The 21,080-nt window shown below is 36.0% G+C and overlaps 1 protein-coding gene across 4 annotated transcripts in view; it reads right to left on the minus strand.

The window, feature by feature from the left end:
• Positions 1-16,480, minus strand: part of LOC148947985 (uncharacterized) — a 54,732-nt gene extending 38,252 nt beyond the window's left edge. Inside the window, exon 1 of one of the 4 annotated variants that reach the window (XM_089095166.1) lies at positions 16,367-16,480. In XM_089095166.1, coding sequence (XP_088951292.1) covers positions 16,367-16,397 — 31 coding nt within the window. In that variant the 5' untranslated portion in view covers positions 16,398-16,480. The remainder of the gene's footprint in view (positions 1-16,366) is intronic. The other 3 variants (XM_089095167.1, XM_089095170.1, XM_089095169.1) reach the window with 3 other exon arrangements.
• Between the last annotated feature and the right edge of the window lie 4,600 nt (positions 16,481-21,080).

The raw sequence follows: 21,080 nt of genomic DNA on the forward strand, positions 1-21,080 counted from the left end.
TAATTTGGGTAAGAATTTCACGGGGGAAAAGAAGTCATGTGTTTTGTTCTGTTTATATCCCTCCAGAAAGTAGTTCTTTTTCAGAAGAGGATACATGGGAGATATTTCAAAAAAGAGTTGCATATTTTTTTGACAAAGTTTCCTGCCGATGGCTTTATTCTTTTAGGAGATTTCAATGCATACACTGGGGAGTTGTAAGAGCCATGGTCTTGCCAATTTGAAGACCATACCCACTCGGATTCTCGTCGTGATGGAATGGGTGATGAAGAAAAGGATGAGATCCCTCCAAGGACTAGTAAGGACCATTGCCAAAAAAAATAGGTGGGGAAGTAAACTTTTGGAAATTTGTGGTAAGGAAAATTTAATTATAGTTAACGGGAGGATAAAGAGCGGGGAGAGTTTACTTGCTTTTTTGGGAAGTATCCAAGTGTAGTAGATTATATAGTTGTAAATAAGTCTCTTTGGCCGGATTGTGCTTGTTTAGGGGTGGTCCCGGTTTTGGGTTCTGATCACCTGCCGATTAGGTTGTCTTTGAAAGTGTTGAAAAAGAGGGCATTAAAAAGGTCATTGGGGGGGTTTCAGGAGCAAGGTATTAGAAGAAAGATTAGAAGTTAGAGATCCATTGAGGCTAGAATCACAGGAAGAAAAGATGGTTAAGGTTAGGCTGTCAACAGCAACAGCAACCTTATAAGAAAATCGAAATATATTTTCTTGTGATTATTATCTCTTCTAATCAGCAGTTGTACCAAACCAATTCTGCTCAAGTCATCCTCAGGGCTATACTGTGGTGTTTATCCTCCCCATAGTATAGTATAGACGGTTCAATATTATCTATTTTCCCTTCTTATTATATTTTTATTTTTGTGTTTAAAGCTTTTTCCAATAGGCAATGATTAGAAGTCCTCCAAAAAAAAAAGTCCCCCCAGATCCAAAATCAAATTCCAGTGAAAGTGTCATAGTGAAAGATACCCATCCTGGCTGGTCAAGCACCCTATCTCAAAGTTCTAATGATAGCTCCAATTCGGAGAATAGGACAATGATAAGTGTAGGGGCTAATGTAACCATAAATGATGATAATGGGTTTCAAGCTTCCTCTCTAGAAGTTCTAAAAAAAGGAAAAAAATCTCCCCAATTAAAATCATTTCCCCTCTCTCTGCCCAAGATCCTCCCTCAAAAAACTTAGGAATCTACCTTAAAATTACTCCCACTGTCCCCTTTGAAATAAAAATGATCACTGCAATAAGAGTTGCAATTTTTAAATTGCTAAAATCAACGTTTTCTCTTAATATTAACCATGATGGATCTCTGCTAATAGCTGTAGAAGATCAAAAATCAGCAGATACAATAATTAACCTTAAATCCCTTCTGAATATCCCAATTATTGCATCTAATTGGAACCCAAAACAATCACCAACAAAAATAGTAGTTTATAATGTTCCCCCAGAGATATCTACTCAGGAGTTAAAAGAAGGCCTCTCAGATAGGGCTGGAAACACAATCCCAGTTGAGGATGTTACTCAACTTGGAAAACCTAACTCTAATGGCCTAAAAACTAGTAGATCCTTCTTATTCACACTGAAGGACAAAAATTGATATCCCAGAAAAATTATTCCTATTTGGGCAAATCAAACCACACAAGGAATACAAACCTAAGCCTATTCAGTGTCAGAAGTGTTTCAAACTGGGACACACGACAAACAAATGCAATGAAATTCCCCAAGAGTGTATTAATTGTAAATCTTTCCCTCCTAAAGAGCTGACAACTTGCAACAACACTCAGCCTACATGCATCAATTGCAAAGGCCCACATGAATCTACAAATAAATCATTATGCCCTGCATACAAGAAAAGAGCTCTGACACTCCAACTATCAACAGAGAAGGCCATCCCATACCCCTTTGCAGCAATGGAAGCAAATGCTGCCCAACAATACCAAATAAAGCCTGTAATGAAACCAACCAAAACCCCCAAGTCAAATGCCCCAAATGCATCAAGCACCCCATATAAAACACCATCTTCTAAGCCCCCAAGCTCAAATCCCTATCAGAAGGAATCACCAAGCCAACAAGCCTCCTGGTTCGGTGAGATGAGGTCCGCCTGGCCCCCCCTCCCACGAAGAAACAAACCCGAAAAACTACCAGGAATCAATCTCTTAACCAACAAACAGGATTCACAACCAAAAATGCAATCCCCAAATATATGCTTATTCATTCTAAACTGTAATGCAGTTCAGTCCATGAACATACATCAACTACAGAAAACAAAAATTATTGCAGAATTGGCAAAAATATACATCCCAGATGATATGCTCATTCAAGCAAAAAAAAAAATCTTGCTTTACTTTTAACAAAGCTGAACATTGATACACAGTCATATGAAGAATAAATCAACAACACAACATTTATCAATACTCCAATGGAATGTAAGATCACTCACAGAAAATAAGCTAAATGAACTAATATCATTTATGAATAATAATTCCATGAATATTGCTTGCCTCCAGGAAACTCATTTAACCCAAAATCAACAAATTAAGTCTCTGGGATATACTATCCTGAGAATAAATAAAAGTTCAAATAGGGATAAAATCCTTTTAATAGACAGTGATGATAGAAATTCACAAAAATACCAGGTATTTCGGTCACATATACAGTGACCGTCATCAGTAGTATATATGTATATATGTGACTGAAATATCTGTTTTTTTTGTGAATTTCTATCATCACTGTCTATTAAAAGGATTTTATCCCTATTTGAACTTTTATTTATCGTCATGGAAAGGCAGTGCGGTCTCCGAAATTATCTATATCCTGAGAAAGGATAGATCTTCAGAGAGAAAAGGAGGAGGTGTAGCTTTATTAGTTAATAATAATATAAAATTTTGTGGCATCAATTTTCCAGATTTTGAAAATGATGTTGATGTAATTGGTTTTAGTGTTTGGCTGAATAATTTAAAAACCTACATAATAAGCTTTTATAACCCTAATGGCCAAACTACAGATGCCAAGGATTTCTTTAATTATATAAATAATTCTAATATGTTAAAAAATATCATTATTTGTGGTGATTTCAATGCCCAAAGCATTTCTTGGGGGAATAAACCAGCAAATAAAGCTGGTAAATTTATTGAGCATATGACTTCAAATAAAAATGAATTAGCTGTTGCCACCCCTCCAAACCTGAATACATATTTTAACCCCAAAAGTGGCAAATTCTCCACAATTGACCTACAAATTGTGTCTTTAAATTTTTTGAACAAAATTTACATAAATAAAATTGATAGTCTATGTACAGACCACTTTGCTATAGTTTGCTCTCTAAATGAACCTGCTGAAACTTTATCTCATACCTCCATATATATCAAGACTAAAGCAAATTGGTCTATGTTCCAAAATAAGCTAAATGATGAAATTACAAGTTTCACCCAAAGTTCATGCATTTCTAACACAACAGTTAACACACATGCTGAAGCCTTGACATCTTTACTAATAAATACAGCTAATCATGCTATTCCCAGGACAACACCAAAGAAAACATTCCCTAAACAAATTCCTAAAGCATGGTGGACAAATGAGTGCCAAAATAAATGTAATATAAAAAAGGCAGCTAGGACAGAATTCATAAGAAAAACCAACACCTAATACATATTTAAAAAAATTACAAGTAGAATCTAATCTAAGAAGGACTATAATAGATGCTAAATATAAATACTGTAATAATATTGTTAATAATCTCTCCATAGAAACGCATGAGCCAATTATACATAAAGTCATAAGCCACATATGTGGGAAAAAGACTTCCCCCAACCCACTCCTGTATGAGCTTATACATAATAATACCCATTATGATAATGATAATGAAAAGGCTAACCTATTTGCAACTCTTTTTGTTAATAAGCTAACATCAAATAATCGAAGCAAACTGTCCACAATTCCTATGAACCCAAGTTACCAACCACGCCCAGGATCCGAGTACATAACTAATCCGTTTTCAATCCAGGAATTGAATAATGCAATACATCATATTAGGACCAAAACTAGCAGCAGCTATGACAATATACACCCTACATGGATGAAGAATCTCACACCTTCATACAAACAAGAACTGCTAAATTGTTATAATCACGCTTGGGCATCTTCTATGTTCCCTAATATATGGAAATGTTCGTCCCTCCTACCAATCCTAAAGAAAAATAAACCAAAAGATAACCCTGAGTCTTATAGGCCCATAATGATTACACCTGTGATGGGGAAAATAATGGAGAAAATGATTTATCACAGACTCCTCTGGTTTGTTGAGAAAAATAACATGATCCCACACACTCAAACTGGATTCAGGAAATACCACTCCTCAACAGATGCTTTCATTTTGCTAACAAATGCAATAAATGAATCTTTCTCAAAAAATAATATCCTAGTGGCAGCTTTCCTAGATTTTGAAGGGGCATATGACAATATGAACCACCAAATCCTTTTAAATAAGCTTGCAAACCTTGGAGTACCTCCTAAGCTAGTATCTTTTATTAAATCCTTCATAGAAGTGCGAAGTTTCATTGTTTGTGTTGGTTCAGCCTCTTCACCCCAAAAGACAATATCCAAAGGCCTACCTCAGGGAGCAGTCCTCAGTTGCCTCCTATTTGCCCTATATCTCTGGGACACGAACCTACCCCAAACGAATCTACAATATGCTGATGATCTGGTGCTATGGTCATCTGGCAACACCTTTCAGATAGCACAGTCAAATCTGCAGAAGTCACTTTTCCAGTTTGAAAAATTCTCTCAACATTCAAATTTACCCATTGCACCCACCAAGTTAAAAATAATCCAATTTCACCGGAAGCGAAACCATGTTAATGCAAAACTAACTCTAAATATAATAACTATTCCAGAAGATAATCATATTAATTACCTAGGTCTCATGCTTGACCAAAAACTTAATTTCCCTCTCCACATTTCAAACACAATAAAAAAAAAGTTATAGAAAAGAAATATACTAAAAAGACTTTTTTCCACACCCTGGGGTTGTAAGGAGAAAACCTTACTCCAGTTTCATAAATCACATATAAAACCCCATATTGACTATGGGCTCATTGTCTATGGTGCATGTGCAAAGACCCAGATGAAAAAAATTGAAACAACAAAAAATGATATAATACGTCTCATATTTGGTCTTATGAAACCCACAAGCACCAAGTTTCTGCTTATGGAGAGTGGATTAATAACAATAAGGGAGAGACGTAGATTTCTCTTGACAAAACATCTTACAAAAATTGAATCAAATAGCTCACACACATTACATAATTGGTTAAGAAATCCAGCCATGTATAGATAGTATTGCAGATGAGTATGCCAATATTCAAAAGAAGTTCCCTGTACCAGCAAAGTCTATTGCACCTACTTTCCCCCAATCCCCTCCATGGAATTGGTCATTTCCCATAATAAATACTGAATTTTCAAAATGGAATAAAGATTTAACCCCCATTGCTTTTGTCCAGAAAAAATTTGCAGAACTTAATACAATTGCCTATAAAAATCACTTCCAAATATTTGTTGATGGGTCAAAAATGAATGAGAAGGTAGCAAGTGGTGTATTTCTTCCTCACCTGAAAATTGCAATGGGCGCGAGATTATTTAATAATTTATCTATAATGTCTGCTGAGTAAATGCCATAATCATGGCATTAGAACACCTTAAGCAAAACCAACCTTTGATTGCAAATTCGAATTATATTATCATCTATTCTGACTCGTTATCAAGCCTAGAGTTGCTGGCCTCATCTCCTCAATATAAGTTGGACATTGACATATCATTGTCTCAGTATTATTGATAGTATTGCTTCAAGTGGCATAAACACTTATTTTCAGTATATTCCTATCCACTCTGGCATAAGAGGTAATCATCAGGTTGATGATATAGCAAAAATGCTACAAATGTTGACCAGCCAAGTGGGAGATCAATCCCAATTAGAGATATTTACCGATGGAGGCTATCAGATATTAATATTAATAAGATTAATCGTATCCTTTCCCCCTTTCCCAATAAGTATCTTTCTAAAATTTATCATAGAGTTTGTTTTGGAACAAATGGACTAAATTTCCTTGCATTCTCATATAAGCTTTCTAATTCAAGTGGTTCAATTCCCCTGTCCCCTCTTTGCAGGCATTGTAATATGAATAATGAAACAATTGACCATTGCCTATTTGAATGTAATATGCTGACGTCTGCACAACATACCTTGCTTTGTAAACTGTTAAAATACTTCAAACACCACAAAATTCCACTATCAGCCAAGAGCCTAGCCAACTATACCTGCACACAGAGCATAGAAATCGACATCTATCATCTTATATTTGAACTCCTAGAGTCAAAAGATCTGCTGAAAGATATCTGAGTATATCTAATAAATATGAGGCAATCAAGCCAGTAGCTCTTTAGCCCACAGAGTGAAGCAAAAGGAAAAGGGCTAAATAGTTTTACTGAAAAGCCCGCCTGCTGTTAAATAGAAGAAAGAAGAAGATGAATTTCAGGCAGCACTAGAGAAGGGAGAAATATTGGCAAATGAAAGAAAAATAGAAGAGTCATTAAAGGTATTAATTGATAGTTTGTATGAAGTAGGTGTTACTACAGCTCAGAAACAACCACGGAAGTTAAATGTTTTTTTTGATGGTGAATGCGCAGAGAAAAATTCAGAGTTGGTGCAAACATTGGAGCTACTGAGACAATGTTCATATGAGGACAGGGAATATCTTTATAATATGTATAAAAGCCAAAGAAAAGAGTATAAGAAAAAAGTGAAGAAGTATAAATTTCAAGAGGAGGAAGCAGAGAGAATGAAAAGGGAATTTAGGAATAGTAACAAGAATGAGTTTTGGAAAATAATAAAAAAATCAGTTACAAACGCTTCTGACAAGACGAGTATCCTGCCGGCGGAAAGTTGGCCAGAATTCATTGAAAGCAAGATGACAGAAAGAGAGGAAACGGATAGCCTGAGTTGGTGGGTGGTCAGCAAAAACCTTGCAGAATTCCCTCTAAAGGAAGAAGATTACAAACTACTGCAGCCTTTCACAGGTGAGTAAATATGGAATTCGCTAAAGAAGATAAGAGGGACCTCAGCAACAGGAGTTGATGGCATCCCAACAAGGCTCTGGAAGTGGTCTAGGGTATATTTGTTGCCTTTGTTATCAACGTTATTTTCAAGTGTCCTTAGCAAGTTGGTTTGGCCTCAACAGTGGAATATTTCAATAGTTTTACCACTTTTTAAAAAGGGAGACCGAGCTTTGCATAAGAATTATAGAGAGATTCATTTAGGAAATAGCCTTAGTAAATCATTTTGTAAAGTGTTAGTGGCTAGATTATATAATTGGCTTAAAGAATCAAATAAGTTAATAAAAATTCAGGTAGGGTTTCGAGAGGATTATAGTGGGGTAGATCAGATATTTATTTTGTATGGGCTTATTAGGAAGTATATGAGGAAAAGGGATGGTAGGCTATACGCAACTTTTTTAGACCTGTGAGGTGCATTCGATGAAGTTTCACTAGATTTGTTAGTAGAAGGACTTATAAAGTTAGTGCTGCCAAGACGTTTTGTAGGATTGGTTGTTAAAATGTATTTGGTTGTTAGAATGGTATTTAAGGTAGGAAAGTCTTATTCTAGGGCAATTGTCAGTAGGTTAGGGGTTAAAAAAGGTTGTACAATTTCACCTAGGTTGTTTTCCCTGTATCTCAATGATATAGAAGAATATATGGTAGGGCAGGGAGCCCCAACTCTAAATCTGTCTGCAATGCAGGTGTTTGCTCTGTTATTTGCGGATGATATAGTATTGGTGGCTAAAGATGGGCCTGACCTTCAAAAACTGCTAGGAATGGTGTCCTCATACCTAGATAAGAAGCGTTTGGTCCTAAATGTCACAAAGTCAGTAGTTATGGTATTTCGACAACATGGAAATATAGAGGAAAGGTTTAGTGTAGGAGAAGAAGTGCTTAAAGTAGTTGAAGATTTTGTTTATTTAGAATGCAAGTTTACTTCAAATGGTAGGTGGAAAGGGCAAATTGATTATGTAGCTAGTAAAGGTCTTAGGGCTATTTGGCTAGTTTTAAGGAGTAGCGTTTTCAATGTAGGACTGACAGACCTTAGGCTTCAAAAAAAGATAGTCCAGACTAAGCTAGCTTCCGTAACGTCTTTTTCAGTAGATGTGCAGGGTATGGAGAAGGCGGATAAGGTATACTGGCTACAGTTGATGTAATTTAAGCGGTTAATGGGGGTTAGTGATAAGTTTAATCATGTAGTATTAAAAGTTGATTTAGGTTTGTTATCATTAAGGGTGGGAAGGTTAGTGCGGATAGTAAATTATTGGGAAAGGATTATAAATATGCCTAGTAGGAGGCTAGTAAAGAATGCATATGAGGAGATGCTAGTAGATGGCAGGAAAAGTTCTTGGCCAAACCAGGTAAAAGAGACTATTGATAGATGTGGTTTTAGTGAGTATTGGAATGAGGGCAAGGGGCTAGGTGTGGAAGTGGGGCTAGTTGCTAAAAAAGTAAAGGATAGACTAATAGAGCAGGAAATTCAAAGTTGGCAGAATCAGAAATCATCCTCGGCGTCCCTGAGGCTGTATGGGCTGGCAAAGGAGGTTTGGGGGAGGAAGTTTACTTTAAAGCGGGGATGAGTAGTGAGGATTTAAGATGGGTAATTTCGGTTTGTGGTAATTTTTTGGGTATTGGAGAAAGGAGGAAATATATTGGGAATTTTAGGATTAAAAATAGTCCTTACCAGTGTCCTATGGGTGGAGAGGAGGAAGATCTTATCCATTTTATAGGTAAATGCCAGAAGTTGAGAAATTTGAGGAGGGAAGTGTTTTCAACAGATTTTGGAGGGGTGGATTGGTTTGAAAAAATTTTAAAAAGTAGAAATTTTAATGATTTTAGAAGGTTGGGTAAATTTGTATGAGTGGGTATGGCACATAGAGAAATTTTTTTGATGAATTGTGAGTAATTTAAAGTGTGTATTTTTTGTATTTATTTTTGTTTTGTTATTTTGCCATGGCTCAAAAAGGCTTTTGTTGCAATAAATATCTATCTATCTATCTATCTATACTGCCAAAGAAGTCAAGTTAGGTTAATGCTAATGAAATAAAATAGGGTAAAGGCACCAATGATTTGACAGTTTTTGTAAAAAAAAACAGTTTTTCTTCTCCAGAAGTCCTAATTTAAAGACTTTTGGTTTGAAAAGGGTTTCAATATGCAGGAAAAATATCTAGGAATTTAACTGTTTTTGATGAGAAGTTTGAAGTTTTGTCTGAAAAGGGTACAAAACTCCAATTTTCCGAAATTAGAGCATTTTCACCTACAAATTCAACACAACAAAAAAGTTACCTGTTTTCAACGCAAGTTGGAACCCAATTCGACACCCGTATTGGGTGTCAAACTGATGATTCGACAGTTTATTTAAAAAACCAATTTTTCTACTCTAGAAGTCTTAATTTAAAGACTTTTGGTTTGAAAAGGGTTTCAGTATGTAGGAAAAACATCTAGGAATCTAACTGTTTGATGAGAAGTTTGAAGTTTTGTCTGGAAAGGGTACAAAACTCCAATTTTCCGAAATTAGAGCATTTTCACCTACTTATTTGACACAACAAAAACGTTACCTGTTTTCAACGCAAGCGGGAACCCTATTCGACACTTGTCTAAATACTTGGGGAATACTTGTGGGCGGAACCTGGTGTATTTGACATGTATATTCTTATTCCTTTGTTTCTCTTCAACTTCATTTAATGTCTAAAAGACTATTCAAAACGTAGAAGTAATAAAACTAACAAAATTGTTTCAAGTATGTAGTATTTGGTATAAAAAAATCGGTACAAAAAATTTTAACATACATTATTAAATACAAATAGTATTTAGTATAACAAATTTAGTATAACAAAAATTGTTTCACTAGCATTTCGGAAGGGATAGGGTCTAGGAAAACGGGAGTGGATTTCAAGAAATTTAAGAAGTTTATTTGATTTAGTGGATTTTATTTTCATATGCAGATTCTTAGTTTCATCCAAAACATAGGCCTACGCTTCATTTTGTATAAGATTTTGTATTCAATAAAATTTGTATTTTTTATTTGGATGAAGGATAAATAAGGGTATAATCTAAAAAAATCTGGGAGGGGGGGGGGGGCAAAATCAGGTCTGGGGGTGGTGGTGGCAAAACGAGGTCTGGGGGGCAACTGCCCCCCTGCCCCATAGCAATTTACGCCCCTGCATGGTATGAGGCCAAGGGGAAGTTCCTCAGATGATGGAAAAAACCCAGTGTCTGTAAGTAAAACTTCAAAGTTAAAAAAAACCTTTTGTTTAAATGTTCTTTCATCTGAAATATTATTAGAAATAATAATCATCAAAATCTCTCGCTGCGCAGAAAGCACCCGTAAATTTAACAGCTATGGTGCCTATGGTTTCGTCAGTGGATCCTGGAATTTTAACACCTATTATTTCTCATCTGTTTTACATGTTCAGTGAAGTTTCGACATAGTTACCTATATTTTGACAGGGCCTATTGCTGTCTGTCCAAAATTTCAACAAGGTTACTACGAGATATTCGCCAAAGAAATAAATCCCTTGATAAAAGCCAATATTTACGCTTGAATGCAGCTGAAGGAACATTTTTAGTCCGCCTGGTATTCCACTACATCAAACAAGAATTTTCGATACTTGGAACCTAGTTTCAACAATACAATTTCCGTCACCATTTTCATTTAATTTTATAAAGAAAAAGCTAATGTGGCTACATTTCAGAGAAGATCAGATGTATGTTGACGCATTGGCGCTTATCCCATCTTATTGTTTCAATGAATATCGAAGTAATGACAGTTTGAACGTTACATGCCTGAAAAATTGTTAGAAGCTCCTTTCGTGTTAAAAACAGGAAACTGACCAAATTTAATGTTCTTTTCTTATCTGGGTGTACCAGATATAGTGTCCACGTTTTGCACTATCAAAATATAACAACGGCTCCAAGAGAAACCACAGATTTGCAGTCCTTTATTATCTACAGTGGTCTCTTGCAAATAGCCTATTTGACAGGTTTTCTGTGACTGGTTTCCTTGTACAATAACAAATTTGTTTCCTTGGGCAAGGCATTTCCCAGGGGGGGGGGGTTAGGTGTATGAGCCACCACCCCCCTTTCTCCCCCCAAAAAATATTTATCTGACTTGTAAATTATGCAGTGCCCAAATAATGTGTAAGTACCCAATTTTGCAATGCTTTTTTTGTTTACCCCCTCCCCCAGAAAAAACAGAAATCCCATCCTTTATGGAAGTTTACCCAAAAATAACCAGCCCCCTAGCGCAACTTTACTCCTGCAGAAAATTCCCTCTGGAGAATTTATTCCTTGGAAAACTCCCATGGTAAATTTTTCCCATGAAAAATCTCCTTTCCTACAGAGTTATTCTAGACAACTTCAACCCAGTAGAAATTTTCACCAAGACAATTCCCCTCTTCATGGTTGTAGTGGTAGCTGTAACCTAATAAAGAGCAAACAACAGTGCATAGTAACCAAAAGCTAAAAAACAATTTGAAAAAAAAAATTGGACCTACTACTGGAAAAAAATTGACATGGGACATTGATTCAGGAATGGTAACTATTATTTTGGTTTGTTTTAAAAGTAAAAGTTTATGAAAGAAGAAGAAGTTTATGAAGAAGTAAAATAAACTTCTTAAAAAAGAAGTTTATGGTGATTTCTAAAAAAAAAGCCTAAAACACATCAAAAATAGTGTCAGATCAATATGAAAAGTGTACCATTGGAATCTCACATAGTTGAAAACATTGTAAAGGGGAATACCAGTTCCCCTCATTTAGTGGCAGATCCAGCAGGGAGGGGGCAAAGGGGCGCATGCCCCCCTAGTGTAGCCTAAAGTAGTGTAATTTACTTAATTAACTCAAGTTTGCCTTAAACATACTTACTCCTGATGCAAGTTTATTGGATCAACCTATTTTGCGCGCTATAATTTTTTTATTGGATCCACCTATTTTGCCCCCCCCCCCCCCAAAAAAAAATCCTTAATCTGCACCTGCCCACATTGAATAACAAGGATAATCACTGTTCTCAATAATTCCAATCTGAATAATTATCTTCTCTGAAAACCAAATTTAAATAACAAATTTGTTAAATTAATAAACCTTTTAAAATTTAATGTTTTGTTTGCCAAATGATGAATTAACAACCAACAATGAGCAATTCCTATATGTCTGAGTGTTAGCAAATTTGTCACTTCTTAGTAAATAAAATAAAATAGGATGAATATGCAAGAGTTTGTAACCAAATGTTGGCTATATATTTGCACATTAGGGGGGGGGGGGTAAATCACACAATATATTAAAGACGTAATCAAACCTAACCTAGGTACCTTTTCCCCCCTTAAACCCCAAAAAACAATCATGTAAATATTGACAGTCATTGAGAAACCACAGCTTTGCAGTCATTTACCTATAGCGGTCTCTTGCAAATAGCCTATTTGACAGGTTTTTCGTGACTGGTTTCTTTGTACAATAGCAAATATGTTTCCTTGGGCACAGCACCACCCAGGGGGGGGGGGGGTTGAACCCCCGTCCCCCCCCAAAAAATGTTTGTCTGACTTGTAAAACATAACAAAAATGTATGTAAACAAATTTTGGTATTTATGCATCATGCAGGGGTACTGCTATATACTGTATATGAGATGTCAAATGGAAAAGGCTACAGTTGCCCAACAAAACCCATCAAATGGCTCTTTGCAAGACCTACATTGATTGCAAAGCGTTGTTTCTCATGGAGTTTTGATATTTAAACAATTGTTTTTTAGGGCTTAGGGGAGGGGGAAAGGTACCTAGGTAGGCTACAAATTTAACAAATGCAATGCTTTACCCATGTCCCCCCCCTTAATGTGCAAAAATAGAGCCCAAATTTGTTTCAAACTATGATATATTCATCATTTTTTATTTTATTTCATTAGAATTAGCCAAATTTGACTTCTTTTGTGGTGCCCACATAATGCATAAGTACCCAATTTTTTAATGCTTTTTGTGTAACACCCCACCCCCCACAAAAAAAATACAGAAATCCCATCCTCTATGGAAGTTTCCCCACAAAAAAATTTCCCCACTAAGTACAAATTTGCTCCCTCAGAAAAGTCACTCTAGAAAATTTATTACTTGGAAAACTCCCACGGCAATTTTCTCCAGTGAAAAATCTCCTTTCGGACAGAGTTAATCTAGACAATTTCAACCCCGTAGAGATTTCTACCCCGCCAATTCCCCTCAATATGATTCAAGGGCGGATCCAGGAACTTTGTAGGGGGAGGGGGTGCAAAATAGGTTGATCCAATAAACTTGTGTTAGGAGCAAGTTTAATTAACGCAAACTTGCATTAATTAAGCAAAATACACAACTTTAGACTACGTTAGGGGGGCATGTGCCTCCCTTGCCCCCCCCCCCTCTGGATTCACTGCTGTCATGGTTGCAGAGGTAGGTGTAACCTAGTAAAGAGCAAACAACAGTGCATAGTAACCAAAAGTTAAAAACATTTTGAAAAAAAAATACTACTGAGAAAAAGTTGCCATGTGAAATTGATTCAGGAATGGTAACTATTATTTTGGTTTTTTTTAAAGTAAAACTTTATTCTGAAAAGAAGTTTATAGTGATTTCTATAAAAAGCCTAAAACACATCAAAAATAGTGTCAGATCAATATGAAAAGTGTACCATTGGAATCTTGCATAGTTGAAAACATTGTACAGGGGAATACCAGTTCTACTCATCCAGTGGCTGATCCAGCAGGGAGGGGGCAACAGGGTGCATGCCCCCCTAGTGTAGCCTAAAGTAGCATAATTTACTTAATTAACTGAAGTTTGCATTAATTAAACTTACTCCTGATGCAAGTTTATCAGATCAACCTATTTTGTGCCCCCTAAATTTTTTTATTGGATCCACCTATTTTGCCCCCCCCCCCAAAAAAAAAAATCCTTGATCCGCACCTGCCCTCATTGAATAACAAGGAAAATCACTTTCCTCAATAATTCCAATCTGAATAATTAACTTCTCTGAAAATCAAATTTAAATAACAAATTTGTTAAATTAATAAACCTTTTAAAATTTAATTTTTCATTTGCAAAATGGTGAATTAACAACCAATAGCTATTTTGAAATTACCTTGTCTGAGATTACAGCATATAGCAACAGCTGTGCAAAAACCATTTTTGTCTGGAAATAGGCAAATCACTGGACAGAAATAAGCAGCATCATAACTATTTACAATGAGCCATTCCTATGTCCAGCTATTAGCAGATTTGTCACTTCTTAGTAAATTTAAAAATAGGAGGTGTTGTACAAGCAAAACTATTTGAATTAATAACCTACTTGTTCACAAAACCACAAGGAACTTAATGGTAAAAAAGTTAAGTTTCTAGGTGGTATAATACAGTAATTAGAGTAGTTTAATTGCCAAAAAGTTTTCAAAGTGATTAAAGCGTCTGACTACTGGGTGTTTTACCCTATGCTAGGCCTATGCTTTACTCTTAATGCTTTTTTTATTATCCTTTATCCCTTTTTTATGCTTTTTTTATTTTGTATGTATTTTTGATTTTTTTCTGTAGTGCATACCCCCACCCCAAATTTTTGTGCCAAAACACCTAAAAAAATTCTGGCTTTGGCCTTGCCTAGGACACATTTTGGTAATTTTGTTACTATTCATATTATTTAATTAATAATAAAGTAAATATAACACTTGATACCTTTTTTTTGCTCTTTCCAAATATAGCGTAATAATCATTTTTGTCAGAAATGAATTTTACCCCCACCCCAATAGCCTGTATATATATATACCAATCCAAGGTATATATTTGCACATTAGGGGGGTGGGGGTAAATTTCATTTCTTATATAAATGAGAGGTAAGTAAAACTTCTCCCCCCCCTTAGTGTGCAAAAATATACCCTGAATTGGTATATAGGCTATAGAGTGGGGATAAAATTCAGTTCTGACAAAAATAATTATTATATTTAGAAACCGTATATAAAATACATCAAGTGGTATGTTTACTTTATTCAGAAGTTAATAATATGAATAAAAAAATTACCCACATTTTAGCGGGGAGCATACCCAATTGATAACATCTAAAAATTTCTATTCTATAGAATTTAAAAATAATATCAAACCACACTTAGTTATTGCCAAAATTATCCAACTAGTTAGCTATCTGAAAAATCCTTTTAAGTACATAAGAAATTATCCAACCAGGACAATAACTAAAATTTTAAAGAAAAATAGTTTTATCTTGCTAGCCAAATACAATAAAGCATAAGAGCCAACTTAATATCTCTAACTAGGTGGATAATACTTTAACTTAATGCTTCTGATATATATCTAACTAGACAGATAAGTAAATTCTTCATACAAACTAGTGATAATATCCAACTAGTCAGACAATTTTTTCTCTTAGACATAGCCTAGCATGAACATCTAATTTGGTGGATGTATCAGTATATCTAAGACTCAGCATTATCCACCTAGTTAGATATTTTTGCTGTGCCTAAGAGAAACAATTTATCTGGCTAGTTGGATATTATCCCAAAACTGCATAGCCTAATGGAATTTACTAAGGCTATCCTCCTAGTTGGATATATATCACGAGTGTTAAGACTTGGTATTATCCACCTAGTTAGATGTTCATGCTGTGCCTGATAGATATTAATCATCTGTCTAGTTGGATATTTACCCAAAACTTCTTAGAAAATCTTGTTATCTGCCTAGTTGTATGTGTATCATAAACGATAGGTAACATTATTATAACTCTAGGTATATATTGTCTCTGGCTCAGAGTAACAATTTATCTGGATAGTTGGATATTATCCCAAAACTGCATAACCTAATAGAATTTACTATCCTCCTAGTTGGATATATAGCCTAGCCTATCAGGAATGTTAAGACTTGGTATTATCCACCTAGTTAGATGTTCATGCTGTGCCAAAGAGAAATGAATTATCTGGCTACTTGGATATTAACCCAAAACTGCTAAGAGAGTCTTCTTATCTACCTATTTGGATATATATCTGAAACACTAAGCTACATTATTACCTAACTAGGTAGATATTCTGTATATTGCATAGACAGTCAAAAATTCAGCTAGGTAGGTAAAGGTGTATGAGTCTTAAAAATGTTAATATCTGTTTAGCATGATATTTTATCTTAATACTAAGTGTAGTTGGATATTATTTTTACATTCTATAGAATGTAATTTTTTTTAAGAATATCCATTGGGCACCTTCCCATTTTAGCCTGTAGACCCATCCCTGGAAGTTTCATTTTCCTAACCTAACCCATTTCCAAGATATCAAAAGGATAAATTTTACCGATGTTTCTTTTGAAGCTGACGGCCACCATAAATTTACAACTAAGAATACCATAAATTTACACAGAGAGTAATTGCATCTTCGGTTAATCCAGATAGGCACTTTAAAGTGTTTTTATATTCTTTTCTTAGCTAAGTTAAAAACAGGATTGCCTCCAAACACGAAAATATCATCAATAACCAAAAGGCAAATTGGCGGTCGACAGCTTTATTCTGACCGAATAGGTCCATATCTGTTAGGGGATTTTTATACCTGTGTATCTTTGTATTATACCAATGCATTTTAATGATTATTTTTAGGTAAAACAATTAAAAAAACTTTCAACAAAATAATTTTCTAAAAAAAGATAAACTACATTTAGCCAAAAATGAACAAAAATAGAATCAAACAATCTACCAAGCATAAAACTACTACAAATCAGTATTAACTAACAAATGAAACCCAAAACCAACTGAAAGTTAAATAAATTATAGATTCAAATTCAAAGCGAGCATATATTAATATGAGTAGGGTTCTAAACCCCATGCTTTTTAAAAGCCAGAATGTAATTTGTACTTTAAGGAAAATAAATTAAAGAAAGAAATGTCCTTTGTCAGTTTAATGTACATATGGCAATACTTATTCCTTAAAATCTTAATTAATTTTTGATTTCTTAAAGGTATGAAAGTGAAAACATGTAATAGAATTTTTTTCAGTAAAGTATAAGTTATATTCTTATCTAATGAGTTCCCTCCAAAGCATATACAGTCATCCTTTTTTAAAAGAATCTTATATGCCCCAACAGTACAGTTTGAAATCCTTTCTTTGAGAGTTGAAGGGGGGAAGAGTTGTCTTTTTCACAGACACAATTTCCGAAACCTTCAAACCCCGATGAACAAAATTGTTTTCTCCAAATTTTGATTGGAGGTGTTAAGGCAAATGATGAGCGTGGAGGAGGGGGGGGGGGAGCTGTTTGCTTTCAAATCACTTTGACTTTTAAAAAGGGCACGTAACTTCCAATTTCAAATAAAATAAGCCCCATCTTGTGTTTATACGACCGCCCATTCCATAAAAACGTTACTTACCCTTATAAAATAAATTACAACCTGATCCCTAGGACGGTTTGGGCTTCTGTTATCTCTAGCGACATTATTATATATTTTTTGGACTATTTTGAAAAAAAACACTATCTCATAATTTTTATCAGATGTATTTAGTGAAAGGCGGGCTTGTAGGGGAGGGGAAGAGGGTATAAATATCCTTTTTTGACACTTAAAAAGGAGATAGGACTTCCAATTTCCAACCAAATGTGACTTTTTTAAAGTTAAACAACCATCCCTTCCATAAAAACCTTAAATACCTCCTAAGCATAACTAACAACCCTTGGTCCCTAATCTTTAGAGTTCAACCCTAAGAGCCTTGTTATATGCTATTTAGACTATTTTGAAAAAAAAATGGTTAAATCAAAGTTTCTATTTGACACATTTTGAGACAATACAACATGTGTGTGTGTGTGTGTGTGTGTGTGTGTGTGTGTGTGTGTGTGTGTGTGTGTGTGTGTGTGTGTGTGTGTGTGTGTGTGTGTGTGTGTGTGTGTGTGTGTGTGTGTGTGTGTGTGTGTGTGTGTGTGTGTGTGTGTGTGTGTGTGTGTGTGTGTGTGTGTGTGTGTGTGTGTGTGTGTGTGTGTGTGTGTGTGTGTGTGTGTGTGTGTGTGTGTGTGTGTGTGTGTGTGTGTGTGTGTGTGTGTGTGTGTGTGTGTGTGTGTGTGTGTGTGTGTGTGTGTGTGTGTGTGTGTGTGTGTGTGTGTGTGTGTGTGTGTGTGTGTGTGTGTGTGTGTGTGTGTGTGTGTGTGTGTGTGTGTGTGTGTGTGTGTGTGTGTGTGTGTGTGTGTGTGTGTGTGTGTGTGTGTGTGTGTGTGTGTGTGTGTGTGTGTGTGTGTGTGTGTGTGTGTGTGTGTGTGTGTGTGTGTGTGTGTGTGTGTGTGTGTGTGTGTGTGTGTGTGTGGGGGAGGGGGGGGGTAGCTGCCCTTCCAGCCCTTTGACACTGAATATGAGTACTAGAGCGTCTGATTACCAATCCAATGAGGCCCCACTGAAGTTCATATGACCAAGCTTTATATAAAATCCTCATAATTCCCCAAGTCATAACTTACCACCCTTGCCCTGAGAGGTGGGAGCATTTGTTAACCTCAAAGACATAATTTCCAGATTTTCAAATACCTTTAACAGAATGGCTATCTCAAAATTTTGATTGGAAGTATTTGGGAAATCAATAGACGTGGGGAGGGGGTCATTTGCCTTTTGATCACTTTCGACTAATAAAAAAGACACTAGTCCTCTCAATTTCCAATCCAATGAGCCGTTTTTGAAATACTTTGTTTAAAAACCTTGCATGCCACATGGGCATAACTTACAGCCCTTGTCCTGAGGGCTATGGGGGTGTCATTCTCCAAGACATAATTTCCAGACATTTAAACTAAGTTTTACAAAATGGCTATATCAAAATATTGATCGGAAGTGTTTAGGGAAATGATGGGGGGGGGGGAGTTGATTCTTCCTCCGAACACTCTTGACTATTAAAAATGGCAACAGCCTTCTCAATTTCCAATCGAATGAGCCGTTTTTGAAACACTTTGTTTAAAAATCTTGCATGCCCCAAGGGCATAACTTACAGCCCTCATCCTGAGGGCTATGGGGGTGTCCTTCTCCAAGACATAATTTCCAGACATTTAAACTACTTTTTAAAAAATAGCCATAAAATATTGATCGGAAGTGTTTAGGGAAATGATGGGGGGGGGGGGGAGTTGATTCGTCCTCCGAACACTCTTAACTATTAAAAATCGCAACAGTCTTCTCAATTTCCAATCCAATGAGCCCTTTTTGAAGTTTTTATAACACTTCGTATAACAATTTTATATGCCCCCTGGGCAAAACTTACTACCTTGGCTCTGAGGGCTGTGGGAGGAGGGGGGTTGTCATACTCAAAGACATAATTTAAGACCCCTTCAACTACTATAAACAAAATGGGTATATAAAAAAATTGATCGGAAGTGTTTGGGGAAATGACGGAAGTTGGGGGGGGGTCCACCCTCCAATTGCTTTTGACTATTAATAAACCTACTGGCCCTCTCAATTCCATATTGAATGAACCCTTTTGAAGTTTTTACAACACTCTATAAAAACTTTATACGTCGCCGGGGCTTAAGTTACAACCTTTACCATGGGGGTTGTGTGGGTTTGTCATCTTCAAAGACATAATTTCCTACCTTCCAGCTACGTTGAACAAAATGACTATCTCAAAACTTTGTATGGATGGGGTTGGGAAGATAGTGAGCGCGAGAGAATGGTTAGTTGCTCTCCAATCAGTTTCGAATATTAGAAAGGGCACTAGCCCTTTCATTATTCAATCAAATGAGCCCTTTTTGAAGTTTCTACGACAACGCTTTCTTTAAGAACCTTACATGCCCCAGGGCATTACTTACAACCCTTGACCTGAGGGCTGTGGTGGGGGGGGGGGCTGTCATGCTCAAAGACCGAATTTTAAGAACTTGTAACTATGTTGAACAAATTGGCAATCTCAAGATTTTGACTAGATGTGGGGGTAATGATGGGCATAAGAGAGGGTTAATTGCCCTTCAATCACTTTCTATTATTAAAAAGGGCACTATCACTTTCAATTTCCAATCGAATGAGCTATTTTTTAAGTTTTTACGATCACCCATTCTATATAAACCCTGAATACCTCCTGGGCATAACTTATAACCCTTACCATGATGGCACAGGGAGGGGGGTGTCATCCTCAAGGACATAATTTCCTGACTTTTCACCTATTTAAAAAAAAATGGCTATCTCAAAATTTTGATTGAATGTGTTTGGGGCAATGATGGGCGTAGGAGGGGGTTTAGTTGCTTTCCAGTCACTTTAAACTATTAATAAGGGTGTTAGTCCTTTCAATTTCCAATCGACTATGCTCTTCTTGAAGTTTTTACGACAACTTCTTTGATACGAAGTGCCCATGTAAAAAAAAATAATAATAATAATACATTGTGCCAACATCTTTCTTTACTTAGGCAGTGCTATTGAACTGCTTTTGGTAGGCAGCGTTCTTGTGCTGCCTACGATTTATGTTTTTTTATTGGTATTTACATATTTAGCTGAATTTATTCGTGCTACTGGTCTCTACTAGTATCTGGAACAAAGAGAATCATTTTCCATACCAAAATATTATAAAATGCCACATTCACATAGATTTTCAAACAGTTCGTGGTAACGAACTGCAATTTAGAAACGATCCAACTCAAAAGTAACCAAAACTCTAAAAAATGGTTCTACCCATCTGCCCATCAGTTACGCGCCTGAAAATTTGCCTGATTTTCGAAAAAAGGTGAAACATCCCCTAGAAGCTATAGAACCTTAATGAAAGTCACACCATCAGATTAAGCGTATCATAGAACCCTACTGTAGAGGATTCAAGCTCCTATCTGCAAAAATGTGGAATTTTGCATTTTTTCCCAGAAGAAAGATCACGGATGCGTGTTTATTTGTTTTTTTTTCTCCAGGGGTGAGCGTATCGATCCAGGGGTCCTAGAATATCATAGAAGGGCTAATTCAAACGGAAATTAAAATTTCTAATGCCCTTTTTAAGTGACAGAAATGTGAAGGGCAGCTAGGCCCCCTGCCAAGCTCATTTTCGTCTCAAAGTCACCCGATCAAAATTTTGAGTTGGCCATTTTTTC

The sequence above is a fragment of the Artemia sp. Qi Xiang Cuo genome, chromosome 10, assembly GCF_049724085.1.
Source record: "Artemia sp. Qi Xiang Cuo chromosome 10, ASM4972408v1, whole genome shotgun sequence".
NCBI classification, from domain to species: Eukaryota; Metazoa; Arthropoda; class Branchiopoda; order Anostraca; family Artemiidae; genus Artemia; species Artemia sp. Qi Xiang Cuo.